This window comes from Aspergillus brunneoviolaceus (assembly GCF_003184695.1).
Source record: "Aspergillus brunneoviolaceus CBS 621.78 unplaced genomic scaffold BO95scaffold_78, whole genome shotgun sequence".
NCBI classification, from domain to species: domain Eukaryota; kingdom Fungi; phylum Ascomycota; class Eurotiomycetes; order Eurotiales; family Aspergillaceae; genus Aspergillus; species Aspergillus brunneoviolaceus.
The window spans coordinates 151,560-179,496 of NW_020290808.1; the positions used below are offsets into that span (position 1 = coordinate 151,560).

At 49.8% G+C, this 27,937-nt stretch overlaps 8 protein-coding genes across 8 annotated transcripts; 4 read left to right on the forward strand and 4 right to left on the reverse strand.

Annotated features, from left to right (window-relative positions):
• The first annotated feature begins 43 nt into the window (after window positions 1-43).
• On the forward strand, window positions 44-913 carry BO95DRAFT_446927 (uncharacterized protein). Its single transcript, XM_025587506.1, has one exon. The coding sequence runs from the start codon at window positions 395-397 to the stop codon at window positions 647-649; it is 255 nt and encodes an 84-aa protein (XP_025438018.1). The 5' UTR covers window positions 44-394; the 3' UTR covers window positions 650-913.
• An 861-nt stretch (window positions 914-1,774) lies between these two features.
• BO95DRAFT_373105 (putative general amino acid permease (Agp2)) lies at window positions 1,775-4,257 on the forward strand (the record flags this gene model as incomplete). Its single annotated transcript, XM_025583031.1, has 6 exons — window positions 1,775-2,070; window positions 2,427-2,455; window positions 2,682-2,904; window positions 2,983-3,718; window positions 3,773-4,149; window positions 4,218-4,257. The coding sequence occupies 6 exons, from the start codon at window positions 1,775-1,777 to the stop codon at window positions 4,255-4,257; spliced, it is 1,701 nt and encodes a 566-aa protein (XP_025438019.1).
• BO95DRAFT_446930 (uncharacterized protein) lies at window positions 4,225-5,081 on the reverse strand. The gene has a single exon (XM_025587507.1). The coding sequence runs from the start codon at window positions 5,016-5,018 to the stop codon at window positions 4,500-4,502; it is 519 nt and encodes a 172-aa protein (XP_025438020.1). The 5' UTR covers window positions 5,019-5,081; the 3' UTR covers window positions 4,225-4,499.
• A 319-nt stretch (window positions 5,082-5,400) lies between these two features.
• BO95DRAFT_446931 (putative JmjC domain protein) lies at window positions 5,401-6,708 on the reverse strand. The gene is made up of 2 exons (XM_025587508.1): window positions 5,535-6,708; window positions 5,401-5,480 (listed from the first exon to the last, which is right to left on the reverse strand). The coding sequence occupies exons 1-2, from the start codon at window positions 6,459-6,461 to the stop codon at window positions 5,460-5,462; spliced, it is 948 nt and encodes a 315-aa protein (XP_025438021.1). The 5' UTR covers window positions 6,462-6,708; the 3' UTR covers window positions 5,401-5,459.
• A 113-nt stretch (window positions 6,709-6,821) lies between these two features.
• Window positions 6,822-9,436, forward strand: BO95DRAFT_373025 (transcription factor domain-containing protein; the record flags this gene model as incomplete). The annotated part of the gene is made up of 6 exons (XM_025583027.1): window positions 6,822-6,979; window positions 7,085-7,161; window positions 7,237-7,282; window positions 7,366-8,101; window positions 8,153-8,404; window positions 8,462-9,436. The coding sequence occupies 6 exons, from the start codon at window positions 6,822-6,824 to the stop codon at window positions 9,434-9,436; spliced, it is 2,244 nt and encodes a 747-aa protein (XP_025438022.1).
• A 1,016-nt stretch (window positions 9,437-10,452) lies between these two features.
• On the forward strand, window positions 10,453-11,538 carry BO95DRAFT_373031 (casein kinase II subunit beta; the record flags this gene model as incomplete). The annotated part of the gene is made up of 1 exon (XM_025583028.1): window positions 10,453-11,538. The coding sequence occupies one exon, from the start codon at window positions 10,453-10,455 to the stop codon at window positions 11,536-11,538; it is 1,086 nt and encodes a 361-aa protein (XP_025438023.1).
• A 4,376-nt stretch (window positions 11,539-15,914) lies between these two features.
• BO95DRAFT_265485 (uncharacterized protein) lies at window positions 15,915-17,676 on the reverse strand. Its single transcript, XM_025581543.1, has 3 exons — window positions 17,109-17,676; window positions 16,473-17,042; window positions 15,915-16,396 (listed from the first exon to the last, which is right to left on the reverse strand). The coding sequence occupies exons 1-3, from the start codon at window positions 17,220-17,222 to the stop codon at window positions 16,265-16,267; spliced, it is 816 nt and encodes a 271-aa protein (XP_025438024.1). The 5' UTR covers window positions 17,223-17,676; the 3' UTR covers window positions 15,915-16,264.
• An 8,204-nt stretch (window positions 17,677-25,880) lies between these two features.
• Window positions 25,881-26,953, reverse strand: BO95DRAFT_446938 (branched-chain amino acid aminotransferase, cytosolic). The gene is made up of 2 exons (XM_025587509.1): window positions 26,255-26,953; window positions 25,881-26,194 (listed from the first exon to the last, which is right to left on the reverse strand). Exons 1-2 carry the CDS (start codon window positions 26,917-26,919, stop codon window positions 26,182-26,184), a joined length of 678 nt encoding a protein of 225 aa, XP_025438025.1. The 5' UTR covers window positions 26,920-26,953; the 3' UTR covers window positions 25,881-26,181.
• Window positions 26,954-27,937: the final 984 nt, after the last annotated feature.

Genomic DNA, 27,937 nt, shown 5'->3' on the forward strand with positions numbered 1-27,937 from the left:
GAAGTACGCGGTACTCTTTTTTTTTTTTCCTCATTGAAAGTATTTTCATACTCATAACTCAACAAACTGAGGAGGTTAAGGTTATTGTTTTATTGATCAGCAGCCTGTTTTCTTCCACCGTCTTTCAATCTATATAAAGATTGAGGTTGCATGTACTGTACTTGGAGGGCACACAGTACTTCGAGTACCAAATTTGCATAATACGACTACTTTGGGCATCTGATGTAAGGAACTTCGGAATGCTGGCCAACAACTGTATCCATCCGAATACTGTGCATTTCCCAATGACGAACATCCACCTACCTCTCAGAATTCTCATATATTTTCAGATCCGCTGATTTTTTTTATCATCGCATTATCTCCTCCAACTTCAATTATCACTGTTGCTCAAACAATGTCCCCAAGTCACTTCGATCAGCCGGGGAAGTTTGAGTCCGTACCTCTCCCGACAGAGAGGCCCGAAGTCGGTGAGGCTCCCCACTCACAAACTCGCCAGCAGAGCCCTCTGGAGCCAGACTTATCGCATCACCTATATTTTGAAGATAATGATGGCTTCTTTCCTCCAAGTTGGCTGGGGCAGAAGCCCCCTGTCCAAGGCCGAAGTCGTCCGTCGACCGCAGAAACCGAAACGACAGCGCGATCCCACTAGTCATGAGGGCTTACAACCTGCCTCGCTCTCTCTCTCTCTCTCTCTATTCTACCGAATCAGATTTGGTTGGACGTAACAATGGCGCTCTTCGGAGATTTCACTGCATTTGTTTTTCCTGGCTGGACAATTCTCTGCTGGTGCTTTACTGAGGCCATCGAGTTGTTAAATTTACCATGATTCACCTCCTCTCCGGCCTTGATAAATGAGATGTTCTCTGCAAGTAGCACGGTTAGAACGAACCTTGGAGACCGTACTACTCCGTACAGTATGTACATACAGCACATTGTCGTCATGTGATCGCGGCAAATGGGCGCCTCGGGCAGTGACGTTATGTCCTGACCGTATGTCTCGGTTCTGTAATCATTTTATTCACAACAGACAGTAAAAAGTCTAACGTTAGGCTACGCTACGTATTGTTCTCCGTGCTCCGTGACTTGAAATTGTTGTAAATTGGCGTCCCCCACCCCATCTTTCTCTCTCCAACAAGTTCCCGCACACTTCTCGCACCCCGCCAGATCATACCAATTTGACAATGACCTACCTACCCTCTCCTCTTTTCCTTTGATGCAATCCTGGAGCCATCATTATTTCGGAGGCTGGCATTGGAAATCCTTTGGCTGACATATGTTAGTTACATATAATTGATGGAAGCCTCATGGGTTAAGGAATTTTGCTGTGGGGTTTTCTGAGCCCTCCCTTTGGTCCCTCCGCGCTTGTCTGTTGTCCATCTCCGGGCTAGAAGTAAGGGCCTTATTATCTGCCCGCCATTGTGGGGAGCCAAAATGGAGTCGACCGTGCTGGAGATATCCTTCTTGCTCTACGATTTGCTTTTTTGCGTGTCTCTTGACATACCTGCCGAGGTAGGCCAGCCAATTCAGCAGGCAACTGTAATAAATCATAGTGATTACGATCATGATACCGTCTCACGCCCGCTTCTAGTGGCTTGCTACATATACGACGGTCTCCCTTCGTCCGCTGCTTTCTTAGCCCTTGGTCTCCTCTCCGGAGTTTCTTTCTGCATTTTTTTCATGCAGCGCCTTCTGCCTTCTATCGATCCTTGGTCTTCGCCCATCCGAATGAACCAGAATTGCAGTTTTGGGTTAAGGCCATATACACGCTTCGCAGATGACCATTGCGACTATTATCCATGAGGGGCGATCCCCGACGATAGATTGTCCTGATAGCAAGCATGCTGCCAGTCACCAAGAACCCCATGAAAAGGGTGGGGTTGTCAATGGTAGTGAAGAGTCTGCTGTCTGTTCAAACACATTCGCCTCCGACCATACACATCGCAAGCTTAAGCCCAGGCACATACAACTTATTGGCATCGGCGGTACAATTGGCACAGCACTATATGTGCAGATTGGTAAAGGCTTGATGCATGGCGGCCCTGGCAGCCTGTTCCTGGCCTTTTTGATTTGGTTAGTTTCCCAATACTGCCCCCGATTTGTCTTCATACTACCCTTCCTCCCCTCCCCTACTTTTACCCTCTTCCATCTCAAACCGGCAAATATTGTCCCAGAGAGCTTGCCTCAATGAGTGAGTCAACTATCACTGCAAATCGGCCAATGCATCCACTGGTTGGATGACGCATTGGGACCTGCTGGTCAACTTGAACGAGCCGTTTTTACAACCCCCGTGGAAACTTAAGTAGGATATGCCTGCTACACATATTTGATCTGGCTGTGAAATAGCACGGCTTTGCATATGGCCTTTGTGATCAAATGCCTCTTTTCACCATACGTGGAATGCCAAATCTTATATGCTCTTGGAATAGGTCCCTAGTCATCCTCTGTATAACAGTCTGTAAGAGGCCCTATTGTTCAATCCTGTTGGCTTCTCCCCTCGCGGTCCGAAATCATTTTTTCCGGTTCTACCTCTGCCAACAAATGCACCTCGAGCCTTGCACTATTTCGAGATGGAGAACCTTTGAAAGCATGAATACGCCTGCGTTTCTGCCGATCATCAGTCCCTAGGCACCCTGTATCCGTTTCACCTGGTATGACCGTCGCTGAACAAATTCTTGTGCTAGGCCTGGCAGAAATGGTTACCTACTTGCCCATCTCATCACCTTTCATTAGATTCGCTGGTCGATATGTCGACGAAGCCTTCGGCGTAGCTGCTGGCTACAACTTCTTCATATTCGAAGCCGTTATGGTTCCGTTCGAAGTTACGGCATGTAATATGATCATCAACTACTGGAGTGATGTCGTCCCAGTTGCCGGGATTGTTATCATTGTACTGGCACTCTACGTGTGCGTAGCCTCTCCTGCATTTTGATGGACCGTTGGACCGCACTTTTCTAACCAGATCTGAACCTGTTGACTCTTTAGTCTTTTGAATCTCTTTGCCGTCGAATGGTATGGCGAGTCTGAGTTCTGGCTTTCTCTCAGCAAAGTCTTACTCAGCGTGGGGTTGATATTCTTCACATTTATTGTGATGGTTGGAGGCAATCCTCTCGGCGACCGGTTCGGCTTCCGGTACTGGAGGAATCCTGGAGCCTTCGCAGAATATTACAAACCTGGCGATCTTGGGCGATGGCTTGGGTTCTTGGCTTGTTTGATTCAGGCCAGCTTCACCATCGCCGGACCAGATTACGTCTCAATGGCTGCCGGGGAGGCAGTCAATCCTCGTGGAGTTTTACCGAAGGCTTACAACGGCATATTTCTTCGGCTCACGGCATTCTTTGTTTTGGGGGTGCTTTGCATCGGCATTTTGGTTCCTTATAACGACCCCGAAATGGCGGCTGCGTTTGAACAAGATTTGCCCGGCGCTGCGTCATCGCCTTATGTGATTGCAATGAATCGGTTGCAAATCCCCGTGCTGCCACACATCGTCAATGCCATGATTCTCCTTGCTTCGTTCAGCGCGGGTAACAGCTATGTTTACTGCGCCAGCCGTAGCCTTTACGGGCTTGCGCTTGATGGCAAGGCGCCACGTATCCTCACCAAGTGCACCAAGAAGGGTATACCGATCTACTGCGTGCTGGTCGTGCTTCTTATCTCTCTCCTTGCGTTCTTACAGGTTTCCAATGGCTCAGCAGTCGTACTTAACTGGTTTGTTAGTCTGGTAGGATCCCCTCGCAGAACGTGCCATTAGCTCGAATGTTGACCAGAGTGACAGATGACAGCCTCCCAACTCATCAATTTCTCAGTCATCACCTTCACATACACTAGATTTAGAAAAGCTCTGATCGTACAGGGCGTGGCCCGGCAGATTCTACCCTACCGGAGTTGGGGCCAACCTTATGTCGCCTACATAGCTTTGGTCTCCACATTCGTCATGACCTTCGTCGGAGGATACACAGTATTCCTGCCCGGTAACTGGGACGTACCGACATTCTTGTTTTCGTACACGATGATCGCGGTGTTTCCGATCATTTATGTCGGCTATAAATTATTTTGCCGGACAAAGCTTTGGAAACCCGAAGAGGTTGATATAATGACTGGTGTGGATGATATAGATGAGTATACGAAGAGCTATGTCGAAGTACCTTCGCGGTAAGCCCTCAACCCCCAACGAGTATGCATGACTGCCATGACGATTCATGTGAACTGACAAGACACAGTAATCCTTTCTCACGATTTGGCGATTGGCTGTTCGGCTGATCTACTTACATCGTCGGACCAAAGAGAGGTGGCAAACATGATGTGTTCTATTGCTCCACGCGGGAGATATATGATCAAGATATAGTTGTGAATGTGACGCGCGGTCCGGCTAGGCGTCCCTGTAAATTATTCAACCTGCAGAAAGCATATAACAACAGCACAAGACATTACGATTCGCAGAATCGCCCTCCAGCAGCCGAGGCGACCGAATTGTCTCTTCTCGGTGCCAGTTGTGAGACTACCTAGTTTTCCTGTCCCTGGTTCTGTTCCTTTTTGATAGCATCCATCCTCAATTTGTTCCGCTTGCCCAAGACTCTCAATGTATTTGTCCGCTCGATCTCAGTCATTTGCTCCCAGTTGGAGATTCTCGATAGTGTTCCATCCTGGTTGACGACCAACGGGCCTAGATGGTCCAGCTTCACGGATGACCCATCACCACTGACGTCGAGCTGTCGCGTCGCAGAGTCGACACTATTTGCATCTGGAAGAGCCAGGTATTCTTTCCGCTCCTGATTTTCAGAGAGGGTGGCGGTGCCCGTAGTCTGAGGCTCTTGGGAAGTGGCCGTCGACATCGTTGCGCAGAAACTGGTGTTATGGTGACGGTAAAGATGGGTAGCGAAGCAATGCGGATAACTAGGGAGATGGAATTGGAATCGTGGCGTACTGATCGCTAATGCGCGGGTGGATGTGGATGTGGTAAGCAGTGGGTTGAGGAGAATGTTGAGGAGAGAGGCACGGGTCAAAGGGCCAGACATGTGCATTATATGTCAGTTACCTAAGCTGGAGCTTTAGTAGGGTGCAAGAGAGAGAGAGAGAGAGAGAGAGAGAGAAAGGGAATCGAGTGACGTGTGACAGACAGGGAATAAAGGGATTTTTTATCTTGTGAGGTGGAATAAGGTGGTGAGAGGGAGCTCTTGGGCGGGACCGCGGCGAGGAGAGGATTCTAGAACTTTAGTGAGGGACAACCGACACTTGCCCTCTATAGCTTCACTACTGAGAATACAGGCTTCGAGGTGCTTCCAATGCGATCGAAAACTCTTCCCCCTGTTTGTGGTGGCTCTTCTTTGTTTTTTTGTTTTCTTTTTCCCTTTCCCATAATAGAGTTGTATACTATAGACGGGGAAACATATGATTCGATTCTACTTTTTTTTTTTTTTTTTTTTTTACAATCCACGGACTATGGCTGCATTTGGCAGCACTTATTATCTGAACCACCAGTTGACCTGGTGAAAGATTAGTAAACTCCCTTTGGCGAACGTGACAGCATGGGATCTTACCGAAGCAGTCACACTATCCCCCAGTCCCTTGATGCTATGCCACCATCCTCGAGGTATGAACATACCGTCTCCAGCCTCTAGGTGCGCTTCGAATCCGATGGGACCACTAGATTCGGTAGCTGCATCATCCCAGACAGCCTGCTCAAGCAGCACCCTCTCCTCGCCGTGCATCATGTCATCTCCCCGAATTGCAGCAGATTCGCGGCCGGCGCTCTTCCCCAGTCGGCGTCGCACCGCGCCGAATACCCTTTGCCCTTCCGAGGGTGGTAACAATCGCACCACCTTCCGTCCGGCCAGCTGGACAAACAAATTTGGGTTCGGATCGCGGTGAAGAGGGGTATACGTGGGCGGATATCCGATCCAAATGTTTGTATCGTAGACATCGCCCTTTCCTACCTGCGCAACCAGGTCTGGGGTGGGGAGATCGTCGCGAAGGACCTGCGGCAAGTCAAGGAGCTGGCACTGCGCCAGGTACAGACGCATAGTGTGCGATTCGAGAGATTCCGCAGTAGATATCCATTCGAGGAATAGGCTTAAAGGCGCATAGAACTGCCGAAAGCCATGCTCACCCGCTCCAGTACTAGTTCTAGCAGGAGCCTGTGTCAGCTCCAAGGGAACCAGAGCATCCGCGCCATATTGACTGAGATAGGCGGTGTCCAATCGGGACGGCGAGTCGCGGAACCATTTCTCGAAGGCGGGAAGGGTTTGAAAATATCGGAGGGGGAGGATTATAGGGTGTTCAGGGATGAAGTATGCCTGACGAAAGTGGTCGGGCTTAAAATCCTCGAGGGATTCCAATGGGCGGTACTGGCGTTGCGATGCCGTCGTGGAGAAAGAGCTGAGGCACTGTTGGCTTGGTTGGTTGCAGTGAAAGTGCCTCCTCCATACCCGGAGGTTATTGTAACACGACCGTTGGGGGACTTTCATCCAGATTGGTGAGATATAACTAGTAAATCGATCTGGCAGACAGATATTCTGGTGCGGTGTTTTCAAATTTCAGGCCAACATGGTTGGGGGGAGACTGGAAGGTTGGGGAAATTTCCGCCCCGAGCTTCTACCAGTTCCCTTCCCCAAATTGGGCCAATTCTTAACTTGGAAAGTGATAAGCTTATCGCCTTAGAGTCACTCTCTCACTCTACGTAACCGGGACCCAGTCCGACCGTTCACCCGTCTGGGGAAAACGGAAACCCCGCGCGCCCATCCGCTGAGGAGAAGGAATCTATCCGCACCAGTCACTGCTTGCTTCCACGCCAACGAGCAATCGTCGCATCGTGTTTCTCACCTAAAATGGCTTCTGAGTCTCCCCAGACTGATATGGCACCACCCCAGCCGGACTCCACGGACCAGAACGAAGCCCCGGCCGCCGATGCGACGAAGAGGAAGGCGGAACAGACTAACGGAACGCATACTCGCACCAAGCGGAATCGCTACATCTCTATCGCATGGTATGATTCCGGCTCTAAAATCCACCGAGACAAAATCCCAGACCTCAGTCATTTGCGGGACTCCAATTTGCTGACACAAGGCTGGGTCCTTTCCTTTGTGTTTAGTAATGAATGCAAACGGCGCAAGATTAAGTGCAACGGCCAGGTACCTTGCCAACGCTGCGGACACCTTAATCTCGAGTGTTAGTTGTCACCGCGAGGGCTGTGTAACTCAGAGATGACGTCGATGCAAGGGACAAGCTGAGTGATTATCCTAGGCCGATATGCCCCGAACTGCTGCAACAACAATTTCAAGGATTCCGAGTAAGTTGACTGGGCAATGATTCCCTTGATTCCGCGTCACATACACCCCCGAGGCGCCATGGCTCACCGAACATCTTACATAGAGAATTTCGTTCGATGAAAGACCAAATCAAGACTTTGCAAGATCAAGTCAATAGTCTTTTTTCCAACCTAAAGGATCTTCGGTCTCAGCGATCGTCTTTAGACCCACCGGGCTTCGATGGGTTCTCTCGAGATGGCTCCCAATCAGTCTTCACGCCAATGCATGCACCATTGGGGAAACCTCGCATGAAGCATCCGCGCTTTCAGGGCCCTACTAGCTCTGCTTTCAACTTTGATGTCGCACGTTCCAGCTTGCAGAGCATGGGCATTGCGCCAGCTGAGGAGATAACAGATGATCTCACCACAGCACATGCCACCCCTGCCGGTTCACCTCCGCATGTGGGACAGCTTGTTTCCACAATACATCCAACTAAAGACCCGATATGGGTTATCAAGAGGGATGAAGCCCTGCGACTTTGCCAGGTGTACGAGGAGGAAGTTGGAATCATGTATCCTCTCATAGATATTGAACAGGTAGCGCAACAAGTGAACTTGCTCTACACATTTGTGGAAGCTGCAACACGGACTGGCTTTGCACAGAGAGGTCTCCCCGGTGCAGATGGCCTCCATGACGATAGCACGCTTCTTTTGAAGATGATTCTCGCAATCACTTTGGTGATAGAAGGGGGCGGCCAGAGCGAGCTAGCACGGCGCCTGTACCTAAATGTCAAGCCGGTTGCTGAAGCTAAAATCTGGGATCCACTGGACATTAGGACTATTCAACTATATGGTTTGATGGTATGTCCTGTTCTGGAACCACCAAAATACGATTGTTGACCGTGTGTCTAGGCAACCTTTCATTTCCATTCGGATGATGATGCCATGGCATACCGTATCGTTGGCATTGCAGCGCGTATGTGTCTTGAAATGGGCCTGCACCGACGAGATGCGCTGGCAAAATCATTTCCCAACGAAGACCAGTGGCCTACCATTGTGAAGACCTTTTGGTCGGTATATAGTTTGGACAGGCGTTGGAGCTTTGGTACTGGGCTTCCCTTCATCATTCAAGATGAAGACATTGATCCCAATCTGCCCGAGCCGGTGAGCGCCGTCGTTCGATCATCGAACCAGTTACTCGTAGAGCTAACCGATCCTTAGGACGCGTCTCTACTTTATCTTAGGTGCATGATATCGTACAATCGTATCAGCTCCAAGATATGGTACTCTGGACTTGGCTCAGAAGGAGCAACTGACATACGACGCGATGAGATTGGCTATTTGGACTATCAGATTCTACAATGGTATAAACAGGTTCCGGATGGGCTGAAGTTCTACCCAGTCGATGTTCCAAAGCATCACCACGGTGAGTCAACTAGCCGAGGTCTTCGAAGATTGAGGATTCTCTTATATCTACGCATGAATCAGCTTCGGATCCTCATTTACCGGCCGGTGCTGCATTCCGCGGTGAGCATCGCGGAAGACAAAGGTCACGCGCAGACCGTGGTGGATATTGCAAAAGACACGATTCGAGTGCTCACTCGGCTCAACGGGACGTCCGACATCTATCGCACGCAGCAAATCACTTTCAACTATTTTCTAGTCGCCGCCTTAGCGGTCCTCTTCCTCGCTGTATGCCATGCACCGAATGACTTCAACCGGCAAGTGCGGGACGAATTTTACATGGCTCTTGAGCTGGTCAGCGGGTTCAGTACCAAATCTTATGTATCCAAGCGACTCTGGAAGACAATCAAGGGTCTCCGCAAGATAGGCGAACGGTTGGGTGTCATTGTACGACCTTTTGGCACTGATTCCAACGACCCTCATTCTTCCGCGGCTGTCGCAATGGCCGGACTGGCTGGCCACCAGATCGAGGATCTTTCGGTGTATGGGTCGGTGAATGGCACTGGAGAGCTAGGAAACAGCCCGCTGAATGGGCTGCAGATGAGCCATGAACTTACGAATCTTTTCGAGGCGGTTGGGGGTTTTGGCAATTTCATGACTTCGGGAGGGGCGTCAGAGAGCCTTAATGGCTTTATTGGCCAGGATGGGGAGATCCAAAACACCGGGGAAGGGTTGTCGGGTGTTCTTGGAGATGAAGGCGAATGGTCGCGTGTTATACGGAATTTATTTTAGATGTTTGAGCTGTATTCAGGACGTGGCTACAGCCTGTCTGTGGCTATCACCTCGCCGATGAATGAGAGCTTTCCGAATCGTTCTTCATGCCAGACTTAGGGCCTTGATCATTCATAGTATCCATAGTAATTCGTCTGTTCGGTAGAATCCGTCGTCGAGAGGGTGGTGTAAAACTAATCACGTGATCGTGTGGGTGCAGTACATGAAAGGCTCACCTCCGATGCTTTCCCAGAGAAGGAGCAACGGTTGCCATTATATTATATCGGAACAAAACTTGATCTCATGCTGGTATGAGTGCTGGCACCAGCGGGCTTGCTTTCGTCTTGGTCTTCTCTTGCCTTCAATGAGCTGAAATTCAAGTCCCGCCTCTATCTCTCGTTCCCTCTCACCGCCCCACGAATCTAATTTCGGAAGCCCCTCGACAACCTCCGTCGATCCATCCATCCAGAACCGAGCTGGGAGTGCCTGATCCAGCCTCATCCCTAGCTTGCCACTCCTTTGGTGACTCTTGGACCTTGCTTCTGAGCCTGATCTGTGACGTTTCATGTCCATTTAAGTGATTCGCTGGTTAGTGGATGCCCCAATACACCAAACTATTATCGTCGACATCCCTCATCGCACAATAATCCGCCGGCCCGCACATTGCCAATGACCCCTCGCCTTATCAGCCAGGCAGATGATGTACGGTTTCTAATTGACCATCTCAGCAGTTTGCCTTCCACGGCCCTTTCTCACTTAGCACCTGAAACCCTGTGCCTCGTATCTTCTCCCTCTTGTTTAAGGGAGTACCGCAAGGAACACGATTAAACTTGTACCCGGCACTCGATATAGCCGGTGCAGGTTTCAGCCCGCGCTCTGTCTCGGAACGAGATTCATATCGGAAGCCTGGTTTCACCCGTTAGCTCGGCAACGTGTCGAGAGAGACAGGTTCGGCGTTGGCCGACGGCCTAGACAGGCTGGATCTGAGTCAACTGTCTGAATCAACGCCCTCATCATCCGCGTCGGACTCGTTCGATATGTCGTCGTCGGAAGGTGCACCGGAGTCATGGATCTCCTCGTTCTGCTCCTTGATGGGCCATGAGTTCTTCGCAGAAGTTTCAGAGGATTTCATCGAAGATGACTTCAACCTCACTGGCCTTCAGTCGCAAGTGCCCATGTACAAGGAGGCGCTGGAAATGATCTTGGACGTGGAGCCGGAGGAAGACGACGAGGATGAGGAGGAAGAGGAAGAGGAAGAGGATGAAGATGAGATACTGGGCGATGACAAGCCTCCGGGCTACCGGAGAGCTGGAGAGCGCAGGCATGCACGGGTGGCAAGCGATTTGAGTGTGATTGAGAGTTCTGCCGAGCTATTGTACGGCTTGATTCATCAACGGTACATCACTTCGCGGCCTGGCATTCAACAGATGCTTGAGAAGTACGAGATGCAACATTTCGGTGTTTGTCCCAGAGTGTACTGCAATGGTTGCAGGGTCCTGCCTGTCGGTCGCTCAGATACCCCGGGGCAGGAGACAGTCAAACTGTTCTGTCCCAGCTGCCAGGACCTATACACACCTCCAAACAGTCGCTTCCACTCGGTCGATGGCGCCTTCTTCGGTACTACCTTTGGGTGCCTGTTTTTTATGACTTTCCCCGATTTGGACATCGGATCTCGGATGGACAATTCCCTGTCAGCTCTGTCTCCCACGCGTTCTTCCTCCTTGACATCTTCCTCGATCAACAACCAGGTGTCTCCAGATGTTCCCCCTCCTAACCAGCCCATTGAGATCAACGGCATGCGCACGGTCAATTTCAGCCCCGGTCTCGGCCCGGGCCGCATTTATGAATCACGAATTTATGGATTCCGCGTTTCAGAGAGATCACGGTCAGGCCCGCGCATGAAGTGGCTGCGCATGAAACCGATTGATATCCGTGAGCTGGACGAGATGTCTCGGTACGAAGCGCTACATGGAGAGGCCGACAACGATGGCGATATGGAGATGGGTAGTGGCAACGGCACCGCTGCTCAGAACGCCGCCATCGCCAGACGGAAGAAAGCCCCAATGCGAAGGCGCCGATACAACCCGGATCAGATGAGCATCAACGGCGCAGAAGCTGGCTGAAGTACTCGTGATCATGCTTGGATGAGAACGTCGCACTCTTTCTTTCTTTTTTTTTCTTGGGCTACTTGTGTGAACGCAACCTCCTCATGTCTCCTGGACTCCTTTGCTCTTTTGAAGGATTGAGTTTTTCTCCTGTTTCTCTTTTTGCCTTTTTAAATTCACTTTCCTCATTCGACTTGTCTGTCTACCATCATCTCCTCCCAGCGAGGTTCGAATTGCACCGTAACGGAGTCAAACCGCTGCCGGCAAACACCACCTAGTCCGTTCGCTGCCATGCGTATCGGCCCAAAGCTCATATATCTACACATGTTCAGTAATCTTGTCTCACGTTGCCTTATGCTTCGCTCCTCCTGTTGACCTGCATTCAGGCGTCGTTGAGTCAAGTTATCGTCTTTGGCGTGCAGATTCACGTTCACAAATACAGTACAAATACACCATGCACAAGATTATTTTCGCTGCGGACAATTAGCTTGTTAATTGGATCGTAGTTGCGCAGGAGAAGTGTCTGAATTCCAGGAAAGAAGCAAATTCACCGAGCCCCAGTATTGTCTGGTGTTCCTCTGAACCAGAAGCGAGAGGATACTGCCGGGACCAGCATCACGGGGGCATTCGGACTTTCCGTAACAAGTTACAGCAGGTATGTTAGTACAGTATATTGGGGAATGGGGGGGGGGCGGTTTGCGTTTCGGCGAAGTCCGAGTCCGCTCTAGGCTCAGTCATAGTCGCCTAACAACTAACTAACTAGGTAACTAGTAGTAGTAGCCCTCAGGTGACAACCGCCAATGGCTAATTTACTTCTCGCTCCTTACAGAGTATCCGGCATACCAACCTAGAGGTCCGACAACCCAAGGCAAGACCCAAAAAAAAGGAGAGAGAGATACTGTGGGCAAATCAAATAGGGAGAGAAATAAACAGCACAAGTAGCTTAACCATATATACCATTGGTTACCTAAATCACTCATCTGTATTTTGGGAGGGGTGGAGAGTCGAAACCTGCCTGCTTCTACGGAGGAGTACGGAGTACAGTACACCACTAGAGAGCCACAGATCTGACGAGTGCAGATTTCTATCTATGGCCGTACCTCCTGGCGGAGGGGCCGCTCCGCACGTGGTCCATATATTAAGAACAGGCAACCTTCTGAACAATGCAGTTGGGGGGGGGGGGGGGGCTCGGATACATACATCTGATTGCATCGACCGTAATCTTCAACTATCGGAAGAATTAAAGTGATGATGCGTATGGGGACGATGATATTGTCACCGTTGAAAATCCTCGGTCAGCATTATTTATTCAGGTCCCGATTTGTGATATATTCTCAATTGTAATCGGCGGCATGAGCCTGGTTGTGTGCATGGGGACATCTATCAGTTCTATAATCCTCTTAGGCGTCCAACCGTCCAATCCTATAGGCATCTTCGCGTCTTCATGTGCTTGCCGATATGATGCACGGTCCGCTCACTTACTGTCTACGGCATAGACGGGGTCGGATTTCACCGTTCGTCTGCCCTTGGCTATGACCGACAGACCTTTGGTTGAGCCGCGTCGGTTCTTATTGTTTTCATTTCTTTTCATCTTTTCGTCTTTTATTTCTCCCCCCATTGTTCTGCTTGATTTACTCTGTCTTTCTTCCATTCATCATGCTTGATGGATTTGCACGCGATGCTACTGGGACCTCACATTAGCGTGACCCGATGGCTGCCCGTCTATACGAGCTCCGACCGAGTGAGGGGAGCCCTTTCGAAGGCAGGGATGCGTTCCTGTCCTCTGAATCGCCCAAATTCCATGTAACCCGGTGCCGGGGTGTCTGGGATCGTTGCAACGTTGGAATAATTCGTGACTCAAATCATAGTCTCAGCCGCGACGGGAGAGGGCTATCCTGGTTGGTACCGTTGGGCTGTATCTCCACGGTGTGTTGCACGATACCGCGATGAAAGAGTTACCTCAAAGGGTGCCAGGGGTGTATGGACAAATTGGTCCGGACGAATTCTCACATGTAACCGGCCCTGACTTAGTCCCGAGAGGTTGGATGGGCTTACTTGCTCGCATCTAGCGGACTAAGGCTGCCACTTCTACTGAGGAAGGGGGTGACAAGGCTGCCCTCTGATCGAAAGAATCTTGACCCATAACCCGGGACCTGGAATCAAGGTAAGCTCTATGCTGTAGCCGATGGTGAAAGGGACGAGAAAAGCGATGTTCTCGAGATAGGTGGATATCATAGAAATCATAGAAGTGAAATACGTCGCAATTGTGTTGTCCAACAAGGCCCGGTCTCTGGTATTTTCAGCACTGTCTAGTCTAGAGTCGCGGGGATAGCAATAGTGCGTGTTTCAGAAAGGAGGACATCGTCATAAGCAGAACTTGCCTTGACTGCGACCAAAAATAACCCTTGTGCGATTCGTGGAGTAGCCCGATTTTAAGAGTCGGTGATATGCATTAATTCCGAGTACGATTACCATCTGAAGCGAACGGCCCCGGGCTAAGCCGTGGAATACGACGAGATATCATGGGTTATAGGTCCAGACTGTCTTCAGCTGATACAGACCCGAACAACGATCCAAACTGCACACTTGAGACGAGACCCATGAACTAGCCTGGGTGCAAGTCAGCTAGCATCTGTTGAGGGTGAGGATGCGCAAGAAAGTGATTTGGAATCCCCAAATCTGTCGATGCTAACATAATTTGTACCACGTCTTGCCAGGGTGTGTGGAGGCGCAGCAGCAGCATGCCAGCAGTCGTGTGGCATACGTCACTTAGGCCACTTGAGCAGAGCCTCCTGGCATGGAATGAAAAGCAAGATCAGTCAGTTGTACACATACAGAGCGGTGGTTGGTTTCTTTCTTTCTTTTCTTTTTTTTCTCCTTTTTTCTTTGCTTTTCTTGTCAATTTTTTCTTTCTTTTTTTTTTTTGGTTCCCGTTCAAATCCCACCATTGCCGTTTCGATTTTGCTGGGGAACAAAGGAGAAGGGAGGGGATCATCGGGAGCGGCACGGTTGCCCGGGCTAGATTCTGGCCCAGGCGCTGAGCGGCTACAGTGGTGGAGGTTTGTGGGTTAAGGATCTTTTGGATTCACCACCAAGGCTCCAAAGTCCTTGAGTCTTTGTGATCAAGAGAGAGCCGCCTTGAAGCTTCTCGCTGTCTCCGTATCGATGGAAAGGAACTGGCCAACAGTGATTGGCGGTCGAGTCTAAGTCTTTGAGCTCGATTCAAGAAATCCCTGCAAAGGTTGCATTCCGGTTGGTGAGATATCCAGACCAGGCAAACCACTCGGCCCCAAAAGTGGAAGGCCTTGCGATCACCTTAACCTAATATAAAGTCCTTTTCTGGCTCGCCGCGAGCAGCGAAGACAGAAAGGGAAAGGGGTGGGGGGGGCAACCAATCATGCACGGTTGTTGTGAAATGTTCGGCCCCATTGAGGGTGATTCTCCCAGATGGGTACTGTACCGAGTAAGTGGAGTTGCTGCTGCTGCTTCACGCTCTTCCGACTTGAGTTGAGATGCATGTAACTCAGAGAGCCAATCTGTTGAGGTAGGGTATGTACAAAACAAATGGTGAAAGTGACCCAAGCAAAGAGGAAGCTTGAGTGGAAGAGCCGGAGCTGAGGGCGCGGGCGCCTGCGGGCGACACTCATGGTTTACTCAAAATGGAAGGCACGGGGCGGCCGACCGACGAGCCGCTGATGGCAGGCACGCCTTACCAAACAGGGTAAAGTGCTCAGCGCGGGCTCTAGGCTTTTCGAGGGTCACTGGGTGTACTCCGTAGATACCGAGTAATTCAACAGTCACTATAGATACCTACTACCTACGTCTGTGCCCTAATGCAGTGGGGGGGGCTGAAAAGAAACAATGGAACCTGAAATGGTGCAGACGAGCCAGCCAATCATACATGTGAGCCAAGTAGATATCTGGTGGAAGGGCCCTGGCTTCGAGTTCCACCCAAACCCCACACACCCCCCTCCCTCCCACCCCCCACCCTCGAGCTGTGGTCCACGGTACGTACCTAGTTACTTCATTTACTTACCTTACTAGGGTATACTAATCATATATAGGTACATTAGGCCTGGGAGTTGAGTCAACGCATAGGCAATACGTATATACGTGTGTACACTAGCCTGATTGCATCTGCGCGCACTAGCTGGCTATGGTAGATTAATTAGCTACTCCACCGGTCCGGCCCAAAGATTCGATTAGAGAAAACTACCTCACACAGTCTCTTTGTTCTTTCGCGCTCAGATTCGGACTTAACCCCTTGGAAAGATGCTCCCTAATTGAAGTAAACTGAATTGATCTGTATCATTATTTGCGCTCAGCCTCAATAGTCCAATCTCGCCAATAAACCCCTAAAGGGCCGTCTGGTGACAAGAACGCCGCTAACCCCATGCCTCTATCTGCGTCCAAGATCCATAACAAAAGAGACACTCTTTGACTGATCCCTCGAAGCCTAGTCGAGCATTCACCCCTTGGAGAATGTGGATTGAACTCTCCGTCTTTCGGATAAAACACACACAAAAGACAAATCAACGAGAACTATTCTAAGCAATCAATCAAGCAGGCTCTGGAAGGAGGGGCCTGGGGACACCATATATTTGAAAACAGAAGTTGTAGAGCCGCCTGAAGCCCGAATACCAATAATGCATCATTGCAGTCGTTATAGTTTGTAAACATGAGAAATGGAAGGCAAGAGGATATAAAGAAAGCCCAGCAGGGGAAAGACTTTATAGTCGCACAGTCATAGGAAAGGATACATGTGGGGAGAGCACGGACCCGACTCGGGTGTGAGGGGCCCTGTCCCCAGCGAAGGCTCTGCTGGGGTCGACGGTGAGGAGTGACCATCGCTATGGGCTGAAGACAAGGGTGGCATCTGAGAGACAGAATTAGCACCATTAACCCTGGAGCTCCAGTACCGACATGTGTCGTGTAGAGAGAGGGGTATGTACAGGGATATTGGTCTCAGGTAGGTGTTGTGGTGTTGGACAGAGATCAATGCCCGCCATGGAGGCATAACTCATACTGAACGGACTAACAATCTCATCGTCGGCATACGAATGAGGCTTTTTCGATGGTCCAGTGGCTGAGATGGCGACGGGAAGGATCGAAGGCAGGTGAGTATTGTATTCGTTGTGGTAGGGCAGATCATGGTAGCTGCTTCCAATCGAGTGATATGACGGCGGTTGACCGTAGCTCGAGTGACCATACGGGTCCAAATGCGAGTAGGATGGGTATGAAAATACTGGGGGTGGTGATGCCGAAAGCTGACGGGTACATTGGTGAGAAAACATTGACCCTCGATCATCCGAAGTGGAGTAACCGTCGTAGGACGAGCCTCGCTCACTGGGCGAGTGGCTTGTGGTGTTCTGACTGGATTTGGACGCCCGACTCTGTCGGCTACGACCTGACTTGGCCGTAGGTACCGCCTTCGGTGGTTCTGATCGCTCGAGAGTTCTTTCAGGCGACGTCGAGGCTGTCGCCGCTCTCTTCTCTAGATCTTCCAAGCGGCGCTTTAACTTCTTGCCTACAGACAAACGAGGTTGATTAGTCATTATTTCCCCAGCTCGCCAAGATCAGGAACTTACGATAGTTTCTCTGCGCGATTCGATTCTGTATCCGGCGCCTCTCCGCAAGATCGGAGATCTTGGTCCAATCTTCATTAGGGTTGGCATTGGGACTGAAGGCGCTGCTGGAAGCATGATTCGATGAACTTCTCGAGCTGGAGGATTGAGGATAGGAGTAGTTGGAGGAACGATGCATGCTGGGCATTGGGAAGAGAGATGTATAAAGCTACCGGTACGCCAGGCGCAAAGTATGTGGTGGTGTTGCTCTCAATGGCAACTGAAGGGAGAGAGAGGATATAAGGTCAACTATATAGTCGCGTACTGTCGCGCAGGTAATAGCAATGAGCCTTAGAAGTTTCACAGCCTTTGCTTTCGGGAATCATGAGAGATGTGCAGGAGGCAATCAGTATTTAAAACAAAATAAAGCCATGGGTCGATCAGCTGGCGAACAGGTCTGTAGCTTATGCCTGCTAAGCCCCGGGTCCGAATGAAAGTAGTCCGTCAGTGACGGTTCGATTGAACCGTTGCGATAACCGTGTTAGTCCGTGCTCCTAAGACTATTATCCTTTTATTTTTATTTTAATTTCATTGTATTTTGGTTCCCTTTTTTTCTCCCTCTTTTTTTTTTTTTTTTCTCTTTTGCTTTTCCCATTTTAGAACAAGAGAATGGGGAAGGAGGGATTTTCTGGATCGGTCTTATTTGATTATCTTTTAAATCTATCTTGTATTTATTTGGTTTTTATACTTTCTCCATTAGACCTATTACCCGTGGAAGACGGGGGGAAGAGGGGGGAAGGTGACTGGGGGGGAGACGAAGGGGGAGGGGGGGAATGAATGCATGGCTCGACCATGTGTTGGTAAGGAACCTTACCCGAATGGATGCACCGATGTGCAGGGCTGGGCTGCGTCACTAATGGCTGGCGTGGGTTAGCGGCAATCCTACTCGTAGACCATGAGGCTGTTTTAGCGGACCCCCGATGGCCGACACCACCGGAATGGAGGGAGACTGGGAGAAGGCTCAAGGAGAGAGAGAGAGAGCGAGAGACGGGCAGAGAGAGTTACAGGCATGTTATCAGGCTGTGCTAGACTGACACCAACTTCGGGTTTGTCCACCAATCTCACCCATGTGGTTCCATACTGCACATACCGATCAGTTACGAGGTGGATCATCATCAGTAACCACGAGACGGTCTTCCCCGTACTTAGTGCAATCGGCCGCAGCATTCCTTCGGAGGAGGAAATTGGAATGACCCCGATGCCTGGTCGATCTCGGTCCGCAGTCTGCCTTCGTTTGTTTTCTATGTACAGTACAAACTGTACGAGGTACGGTACTGTACACAGTACTGTAAATGTGACATGAGGTTTCAGGAACCTTGCCTCAGCTTGACTTCAAATGACAGTGGCCTGTCGCAGTTCCTCTGAAAGGACATGAATGATCTAATCTCCAGTTTTTGAGAGAGCCGTTTATCGTACAGTATCCAAAGGACTATAAGACTGAAAAGAAGAAAGAAAAAGCTGTTCTAGCGAGCATTGTCCAAAGAGGTACAGTACCTCTGCGTTTGACTCGGACCAACCGAGTTCCTTGGAGCAGAAGCCCAACTGTTGCACAGCCAAGCGCTAGGTTACCTTGGATGTCAATCCTCGCACATTTACGTCTGTGGGGAAGCTTCGCATCGAGGGCTGTACATGTACAAGCATACCTACCGCATACTAAGTACAGCTCATCCAGGGGCATGAGACGGACTACCTTGTGGATTTATAAAGAAACCACTTCAACTCCCGAAAGGGGTCTGTCTGAGCGCCCTTGGAAAGCAGTACGATGGCATGCATACCAATTAAATTCGGGGTCAGTAGAGAAATGGCCCCAATGTAGACCGATCCCCTTAGCTATGAAACAGGTACTAGGGAGATGAGTACAGTACAGTAGGTCGGCCACAGTTCGCGTGCATGGATTGACTTCAAGGTTGACATTTGACAGTGCAAGATCTGGACCCAAGGAGGGGGCTGAAAAATTGCAACTTTGGTACGGAGTATTAATGATTTGATCGGGTCCCACCCCATGTATTACTAGTATGTATCGTCAGTAAGTTTACACTCAGATATGGTGTCTACTTCCGCAGCACGGTATCTCGCCAGGCCTGTTCCTCATCAGGACGTGTCAGTGATATCTGTTACTCTGGCAAGAATACTAGCTTTGGAATCTTCTAATGAAACCAAACTTCACTTTTGCGGAACAAACGAAGAAGTTTTTCTTTCGCTCTCTGACCTCAATTGCCGTAAGGGACTCTATATATCGAATGGCTACCGAATTCATATAACCCGAACACATGGCTGTTTGTTTCGCTGAACAGAGATTTCGCCGTTCTAATTCAGCTTAAAACCCTGCTCCACGCACAAGATTCTTTGTTGATTCCAGGTATGTTCCAGGTTCAGCAGTCTTGTTTCGCCTGCCGCACTGAGATCTCTCTGGCACTAATGTCAGAAGCAAACACTTATCAAATTCGTCTACGTGCTGTAGTCACAGGCTCGTTAGTTAGCATTTAGTGCTCCAATGTATAGTGATCAGGAGCATCATAGCCTCCTTGCCTTGCAAATGGCTTCCCGCCATGCATGATGCACAAGAGGGATGAGCCCCAAGCCCCAAGCCCAATCGCGACAGGGCCCCGCGTTTTCCAGAACAGGGCGCCAAGTTGGTCACGACCTATTAGGTGCTACAAGGCCCCGGGGGACTTCTCAGCTGCCAGACTCAGGGTTATTACTCCTTCTAGTGACTGCCAGCATAGTGCCTGTCTGTCGAGCGCAGGCCGGAGCCAACTGCAACAGGATATGAACACGAGCCTTGAGTGCACGGCCTTGACTTCGACCACGTTGCACCCCTTGATCTTGGCAGTACACTAAGGATAAAGATCTCACCGGCCCCGAACGCCTGGTCTAGATAAAGAGGCGCGCTGTGTGGAATATGATGCTCCCTTGCTTCCTCCATCAGCTTCATTCGGTCGCGATCATTGACCCTTGAAGAGGGCAGCCAGTCATCCTCGAATGTATGTCAGTTGAGCCATGGGATTTCCCCATTGCAGAATCTCATGGCTGTTGTCTAGGGGCATATCTCAGCGTAAAAGCACAGCCCACTTCGTTTCTAAGTGAGTTTCCCCCTTCCACCCCCTCCCGGGCCTAGTTTGCTGTCTCGCAGCTAGAAACGGCCCCCGTTCTCCTTACCGGATTAGGGCTTTCCATTTCCCATCCTTTGATGTAGGTGTACTGCCATCATCCTATATATGGTACGGTACCACCGCATGCTTTAACACTTGGTTCCAACTTGCCTTTGTACTCTGGCTATAGTAAGCCAAACACTTCAAGGGCCTCTTCAGGGGCGTTTACGTAGCGATTGCGCTCTGTAAAAGCTTGACAGATATGCTTTGAGAGGGAAGTACCTAAGCTAAAGGTCGTTACTTTATTCAATTAGCCTGGCCACAGCAGTACAGGGTCCTGCCCAATGTAGATAGCGCCTACGTTCTTTTTACTGGGCCTCCTACTTGTCATGCCGGGGACGAGGCCCTGGAGGGGGGGGGGAGGGGGCAAGTGAGGGGAAGAACATCCCCTCACGTTCAACGGGACCAATAATCTCGCACCATTGTCTAGAATCATTTTCAGCCCCAAATGGCACTTAGCGAGCCAACAATTCATCATTTACTCTCAGTGGGCGGGCCTCATGGCCCTCAGTTGCTCATACTGATCATGCTATGGTACACTTGCGGCTCAATCACTTGCAGGCTTACACCCAGCTTGAAACGGGATTGCGCGAGCCTTGGGCCAGGTTAATCACAGCCCACCAGATTTCGACAAGTGTGTAGGGCTGAAGAGGCTAAGGATCATCTGCGGAGTGACTGTTCAGTTACAGGATTGCGGGCCTGACTCAAAACCCGTGGCCAATGCTCCGGTGATGTTGCTTGAGTTTCTATGCTGGCCGTAGCCTATACATAGTACACACAGTACAGCACACTGTATAATTGAGCATTGGTAGATCATATGTGAAGAATTCAACTCTTATTTCCCTCCTATAGAAATAAGGTCCCTGTTACACCTCCTCTGCCTTCGGACCATGCAACGCCTTCTCGTATAAGTGTGCCCGTCTTCTTGCTCAGTGTGCACCGTGGGCTTCCTGAAATAGGTTCAGCTGCGCTAGATCCGGCCAAACGCAGCAATCATTGGCTGCAGGCAAAGCTCGTATATTCACACAGTACTGTAGCACTACCAAACCACGAAGATGGGTCGATGCATGGGTAAATAGGACTACTGTAATCTCTGCATGCCATGGCGTGCCTTGCGACTGGACGGATTTCCTTTTCTACTAGAACCTGAAAAAGCAGGAAGGACTTCCACGGACAGCTCTTGGCGGGTGCTACATCGAAGCTTCAGGTATTTCTAGAAGACATCCAGAGTAATGTGAGACTGTGTTGCTCTGCTGCACTGCATCTGACCGCATCGGCTGGTGCGGTAGCCAAGTCGAATTAAATATTTATAGCCGAATCGGACTGACTTAGTGCAGCAGTCTTCAGGCTTTATCCAGTCCTAGGCTCTTCTAATGCATAGGCACACATACACACTATAGCGCCCCATAAAGCCAAACCTCGTCAAACCAGTTTGTACAGTACATACAATACTTTGCAGCCATATAGACAAGCCTGAAACAAGACCGAGGAGCGTTAACACCCGAGTGCAGTTTCTTCCTCATAGACTTTAGTACTGCAATGTACAGGCAAGGTTTGTTAGTTATTGCTCGAAGGGATGAACAAGTCATAATGAGTCATCCGTAGCACTTGACAATATTGTCTGGCTAAAAAGCTAGGAGAAAGACCAAGAGCAAGACCCCCGCAAGACCGGGAAGAAGAATGCAAAGACAAAACACCCCAGTCGAATGATGTACTGTTCGGGAACTCCACGTGCAGTATGGTGCCTAGCCATGAGTCCATGTGATGGCGCCATTCTTATCGGACCTCCACCTACCATGATTTGCGGCGGGTGAAGATTGGCTCTGGGATCTCTATCTCTATCCCATTGAGATAACAGTGCCTGTGGATTTCTATCTAACATCTCGGGTGACCTTCACGGACCCGACGATCGTTTTAGTCATTCCATGCCATGACTTCACTCGGTGTTTTCCAAATTCTAGACCGTGGTAGTCACTAGTTACCTGCGAAGGGATCTCTCAACCAGAGGTCGGCACATATGCCGTGGAGATATTTGGTTTGATCGAGTTGCTTACCAAGGTAGGAAAGTGATGTACGGCCACTAAGTTACTGTTTCCGGCCCCAATATGACAAGTTGGGGTGTTTGTACTGTACCGCTGAACTACAGTTATTGTACGGTGGGAGGAAATTGACTTCCCACCTCATCAGCCTGCCCGGACCTCCGCCCCATTGTCCAAGTTAGTTAACCATTACTAGTTCCAGGTTCAAGCAATAGCAGCAGAAAATGGCCCCCATGATTAGAAATCCCGACCACATTCCAATTGGAACATTCAGTTTACTTGGGTACTGTACATTCTTACGCTCGACCATGTGGCAATGCTTGCGGATCAGTGCCCCCAAACAACTGCTTTTAGTAAATGCCACAACTCATGCGCTAGCGGAATTGATTGGTGCCATGCATTCGCTGAGCCTGCCGACCAGTTCCGTCTAGATTGAATATACGAATCCATCGCCGCGGACTAAAGCAAACGAGCCCCCACAGCAAAGACGGCCACTAGTCCGCACCTGCGTGGTCCTAGAATCCCTGTCTAGGGAAGTGGTGCCTCAATGTTACCACATGTCAATAGGCCCATAGGCCCGAAACGTGCGCAACCAATTTGCGTCGCATGAATTCCGCAGTCGGAATGACTTGACTCGCTGATTGGGCCCATAACCTGCCCCCTAAACCATGCTGCACAAGCCAACGGGCAATCGCCAGTAGACCCGGAATAAAGGTCTCTCTCCTACTCTGACTTATCTTGAAGAAGAATGAGTTAGGATCGACGGCATCTATCAGGGTATGGCATCGATGGGTAAGCACTCTTGTAAATGGGCCACCACAGGAGAGCCCCGGAAAAAGCCACCGGCAGTGGGGAGAAACGTTTAGTTGACAGAAACGAGCTACTATGGGGTTCCGGCGGATCAGTATGGGTATTATGGGATGATAAGTTAGCGCTCGAAAAGGCCCACGACACCCACAGTGATTATCACCAACGCGTCTAGTCACTCGACTCGTGGGCGACTAATGCAGAAGCTAGAGCCTCAACAAAGTGCATTGCCTTGGTGGGTATATTTTTCTTAGAATCATGCCTAACTAGGGTTTCAGGGCAGCTGACTAGCGGGTGACCTGCAATCTTAGCGTGATTGTTGTTGTCGGAGGCCTTCAGACAAGGGCCTAATTGATTGATTAATAATGATCTATGAATCATCACCAATTGTCGGTCTCGGCCTGACCGAGAGACCGATGGTCTAGGTGATACAGGTATCACTTAGTATCGTGTTCCATCTAAGTGTGCTACAATACTCAATCTTCCAAGTCCACTCGGTACCATGGTAGCACAGTTATGACTCAAACAAATGGAAATAGATTTGAACAATAATCACTAAGGCTCAGACTCTTGAACCGCACATGCATCATTAGCTTGTGACTGTGCGGAGTATTACATCGCCTTTGTGAAGGAGATGATGCTAATCAGAAACGGTAGTCTTTGAAGACGTCCACTGATGCTGTTCCGATTTTTGTTGTATAAGATACAGTGTATACTGTACAGTACATTACTAGATTGTTATATGACAGCACGGTACAAGAGGTACAGTAGATCTAAGCTCGAACTCCGATCGTCGTATAGAACAGTCGCAAAGACTGGCAGCAAGTCAGTAATTTGTTGATCAATAGTTACTCCGTACCCTCGAGCAGTACGTAGTCATCTTCCTCCTTCATTCTTCTCCTCATTCCGCCGCTGGCGTAAGGCCACCCGTGGTGGCTTCTTTATAAGAAGCTTCATCTATGATTTCAGTCGTCATCAACCAATAATTCAGCCGGTTGTTTTGGCATGGAGTACGTTCAGAAAGTATGGTTGTATCGCGCGCTTGCCCCTCCCGCACCTTTCCTTTTCATCTGGTTTTTAGTTATTACTTTTCTTTTGTTCAATTTCTCCCCCTTTCTACTCCAAAAGAAATGGTCTCGGCAGGACGGCTGTTCTAAAGGCCGATAGCGTATCTACCCACGGCGGAGTATCTACCGACTCATCCGAACCACTGGGCATGCCCCCAAACGATCCAAGTCAGAACCGAGCTGAAGTTGGAGAAGTGGAGCCATGCCAATGGCAGGACCCGGGGGGGGGCCGGGCAGCGGGCGGTGTCAAGCGGGATGTGAGGTGGACAAAAAGAGTTGCGGCTCCTCGTCCCCTCCATATCCGTACAATCAGAAAACAAGCACCGGGCATGGGTTAGTTTCATCTTCACCCATGACATGGCTCATGCAAGCAGAGGCAGACTGCAACACAGCCTTGCCTAGCTTTCTAGGGTGATTCAGGATCAATTAGTATTGCTGTTGGTTGAATACTAGTTTGTTTACCGTGGATTACAGCATGGCCTACAAGAGCTGAGACACTGGAGGCCAACTAGTGAAATCACTGCCCGCGGAACGGATCCTGCCGGCACGTTGTTACCTGGTAATCCTGTCTAGGTGCTGACTTTTGATGGAGTCAACTGTCTAGTTTATCTAGGCACTAGGCTTCCATATGATATGACGAGTCTAGTCGAGAGCTATAAAGAAACCAGTCCAGAAACAGTGATCTTTCTGAAGCGTAGATGGTATCTTAGAATTGTATTCGATTGTTTATACGGTGCATACCAAGGCACAAGGTACTACGTATACGCATACGTATAGTACAGTACTGTAACTCCTGGCTATACTACTTGCCAGGTGCTGGGAATTAATGGTTGCCTGGTGGGGCTCAAGATTTTAGCGTGCTGATTGGCTTGCTCGCATAAACATGAGCTCCAGGCTCGGAACCTTTGAAAGATGGTTAAGGCGTTGGGTTGGAAGTTGGAACTTAGTTGGGGATGATTATTATTATTATTATAAATCACTTACGAGCCTGACTAGTTACAGTAACTAACTAACAGACTGATTACTAGCCAGATCTGGACAGCGACCTTCCGAGCCTCGAGGTCTGAACTGTGAAAGAAAGGGTTCAAAGTGGATAGCGAGCGGCTCGGTGGGGTTGATTATGAGCTGTGCGTATTACAAATCCTACGGAGTACGTAGTCTGTCAGTCAATGAATGAGTTTACTTACCTAGTTGATGGCACGCTAGCATGGGCTAGATCGATTCATCGGTGATGGATCTTCGGGATCTTCGGTAAAAACAACAAAACTACGTGGTTTGTTTGCTCCAAGAATGCTACAGAAGATTGGAACCTTCGCATATCGCTCTGAATCTCAGTCGGTTGGCGACGAGTCGACAAGCGTACTGTGCAAACAGTTCTCAGCCCGCTCAAGGTAAGTTCGCACTGTGATGTAGAGAGTCTCCATTTATAACTTAGCCTGCAAGTTAGCCGATGGACGGCTTTCGATAAGGTGACATTCCATGCTACTGCCCTCGTTATATGCTGGCCTCGAACATCCAGTGGTGGGTCGATGGAATGACAATGTGGGCCTTATTCAATGTCCTGAGACCTAGCGTCACCGATCGGCTTTCTCTCAATGTCTGTTTGCCTAGACTTGAACATGATAGCTCGGTGGCGATGCTTGCCGTGCATTTGGCCCCGGAACGGTGTCTTGGACGAGTTGGTATACAGTAAAATCTCCGTCTGAACCAGAATCAAAGTCTCAGGAGCACTGAAAAGATGAGTTTAAACTGCTCTAGCCTCAGGTAACGCTCAGAGATCAACCATGAACATATTGTTATTTGTGTTTTCGGTCCATCAAAACCACCATGAGCCATACAACGCCCCTTGATCTTGAATCAAACATTTTGATTCGTCTATGGGAGACGACATAAACCACGCGCGCGCGCACACACGCACCCACACATGCAATGATTGTTTAGAACACATCAATTCCTATCCTTAAATCAGACTCTATAGGACGTAGCTGTGATAATCGTTAGCACTCTTGCAAAAGCCGTGTTCAGGTCGGTAGAAGAATTCTCACCTCCACGGATGCTCCTCGTCACCATACTGAATACCCTCGATCCAGTTCTTCATTTGCAAGGCGATTTCCCCAGCCTCTTCATTTTCCTTCAGACCGCAGTCGACCAGCTGACCCTTGTAGCTAATCTTTCGTACGGGGCTCACAATGGCCGCGGTTCCGGCTCCGAAGACCTCAATTAGTCTTCCCTCCTGAGCTGCTTCAGCAAGCTCAGTCATCCTGACTTTGCGCTCTGCGACAGCCCATCCCTTTGGCACCAGTCTTTCCCTTGCCAGAGCCAACACCGAATCTCTAGTGACACCTTCAAGGATTGTCCCGTCTAATGGTGCAGTCACCAGCTCCTTCTGACCAGTTTCCTTGTTCTTCATTGCGACGAAGAGATTCATCGTGCCAACTTCAGTGATATACTCCTCCTCTCCGAAAAGCCACAGGTTCTGCTGGAAACCCCGGGAGGCAGCTTCGAGTTGAGGCAGAACACAAGGTGCGTAATTCGCACCTAGCTTCTTGTCTCCCACGCCACCGGGCCAAGCGCGGACTGCATAGTCGGTGGCCTCAAGAGAGATAGCCTTGAAGCCAGTGGGGTAGTAAGGGCCAACAGGGCTTGCGATCACGAATAGAAGGGCGGAACCTGGGGGTCCGACACCAAGAGTCTTTTGAGTGCCAATCATCGTGGGACGCAGGTATAACGAGTATCCTCGAGCACTACAAGAGCAGGGGTTAGCCATGACTGAAAGCTGCCGGAAGAAGAATTGCAATTGCACATACTCCGGGATGAATCTGCTGTCCAGCTTCACGAATTCTCCAATCAGTTTGGTCAGAGCCTCGCCGTCGAAGGTGGGCAACGCAATTCTGGAAGACGACTTGTTCAAACGTGCCATATTCTTGTTCGGGCGGAACAGCCGGATTTGGCCTTTGTTGTCCTTGTATGCCTTCATACCTTCGAAGCACTCGAATGCATAGTGAAGCACACAGGCTGAGGGGTCGAGGCTCAGGTTCTGGTACGGAACGATCTGGGGGGTGTGCCAGCCATCAGCCGCTGTCCATTCAATCGAAAGCATATGGTCTAAGGGCGTGAGAGCGTTAGCGAAAATCGAAGACGAACCGTGTCAGGTCATTGCCAATGCCGAATGTCCATACCAGTGAAGGTCTTTCCGAAGACAAGGTCCTTGGCGGCCGTCAACTCTTTGGGCGTGCTCGTCTTGGTAACTGTAAGCTTGGAAGGATCAAGACCAGCTAAGCTGGAAGCAGCAGTTGGTGTTGCGCTGAAGCATCTCTTCCATAATTGACTCAGTGCGGAGTTTTGGGTGGCGCCAGGGGCAACGAAGCTCTGTAGTAACGCCCGACGGCGGGCAACCTGGAAAGATCGCATCGTGACGTGATTCGCAAACAATGTGAAGATAATGAAGTAGAGAGCACTCAGTCAACCCTGTGCTGCACTATCACCAAAGACTGTTGAGGTTAATTTGGGGGTTGGCGGTTGCGGAGCTTTAAAAAGGCGGAGAAAAGCACTTGATGACTCTTTTTCAACGGACCCGGGGCACAACTCCGGAAGATCCACAGATAAAGGACTAATTAGTATCTGAAGATGGCTTATGCCCAGACCACAGATTGGAACGCAAGGCCGCAATTTCTAAGTCGAGTTTGCTCCAATTGTGCTATCACAGATCACAGCTGGGTCTAAAGCTC

What these genes read in the sequence shown, in the direction of transcription:
- BO95DRAFT_446927 (XM_025587506.1), top strand. Translation starts at nt 395, where the DNA reads ATGTCCCCAAGTCACTTCGATCAGCCGGGGAAGTTTGAGTCCGTACCT.
- BO95DRAFT_446931 (XM_025587508.1), bottom strand. Translation starts at nt 6,461, where the DNA reads ATGAAAGTCCCCCAACGGTCGTGTTACAATAACCTCCGGGTATGGAGG. An exon ending in GGGATAGTGTGACTGCTTCG is followed by an intron (nt 5,481 to 5,534) that starts GTAAGATCCCAT and finishes ATCTTTCACCAG; the next exon opens with GTCAACTGGTGGTTCAGATA.
- BO95DRAFT_265485 (XM_025581543.1), bottom strand. Translation starts at nt 17,222, where the DNA reads ATGCTTCCAGCAGCGCCTTCAGTCCCAATGCCAACCCTAATGAAGATT. An exon ending in AATCGCGCAGAGAAACTATC is followed by an intron (nt 17,043 to 17,108) that starts GTAAGTTCCTGA and finishes TCTGTAGGCAAG; the next exon opens with AAGTTAAAGCGCCGCTTGGA. An exon ending in TACCTGAGACCAATATCCCT is followed by an intron (nt 16,397 to 16,472) that starts GTACATACCCCT and finishes TCTGTCTCTCAG; the next exon opens with ATGCCACCCTTGTCTTCAGC.
- BO95DRAFT_446930 (XM_025587507.1), bottom strand. Translation starts at nt 5,018, where the DNA reads ATGCACATGTCTGGCCCTTTGACCCGTGCCTCTCTCCTCAACATTCTC.
- BO95DRAFT_446938 (XM_025587509.1), bottom strand. Translation starts at nt 26,919, where the DNA reads ATGATTGGCACTCAAAAGACTCTTGGTGTCGGACCCCCAGGTTCCGCC.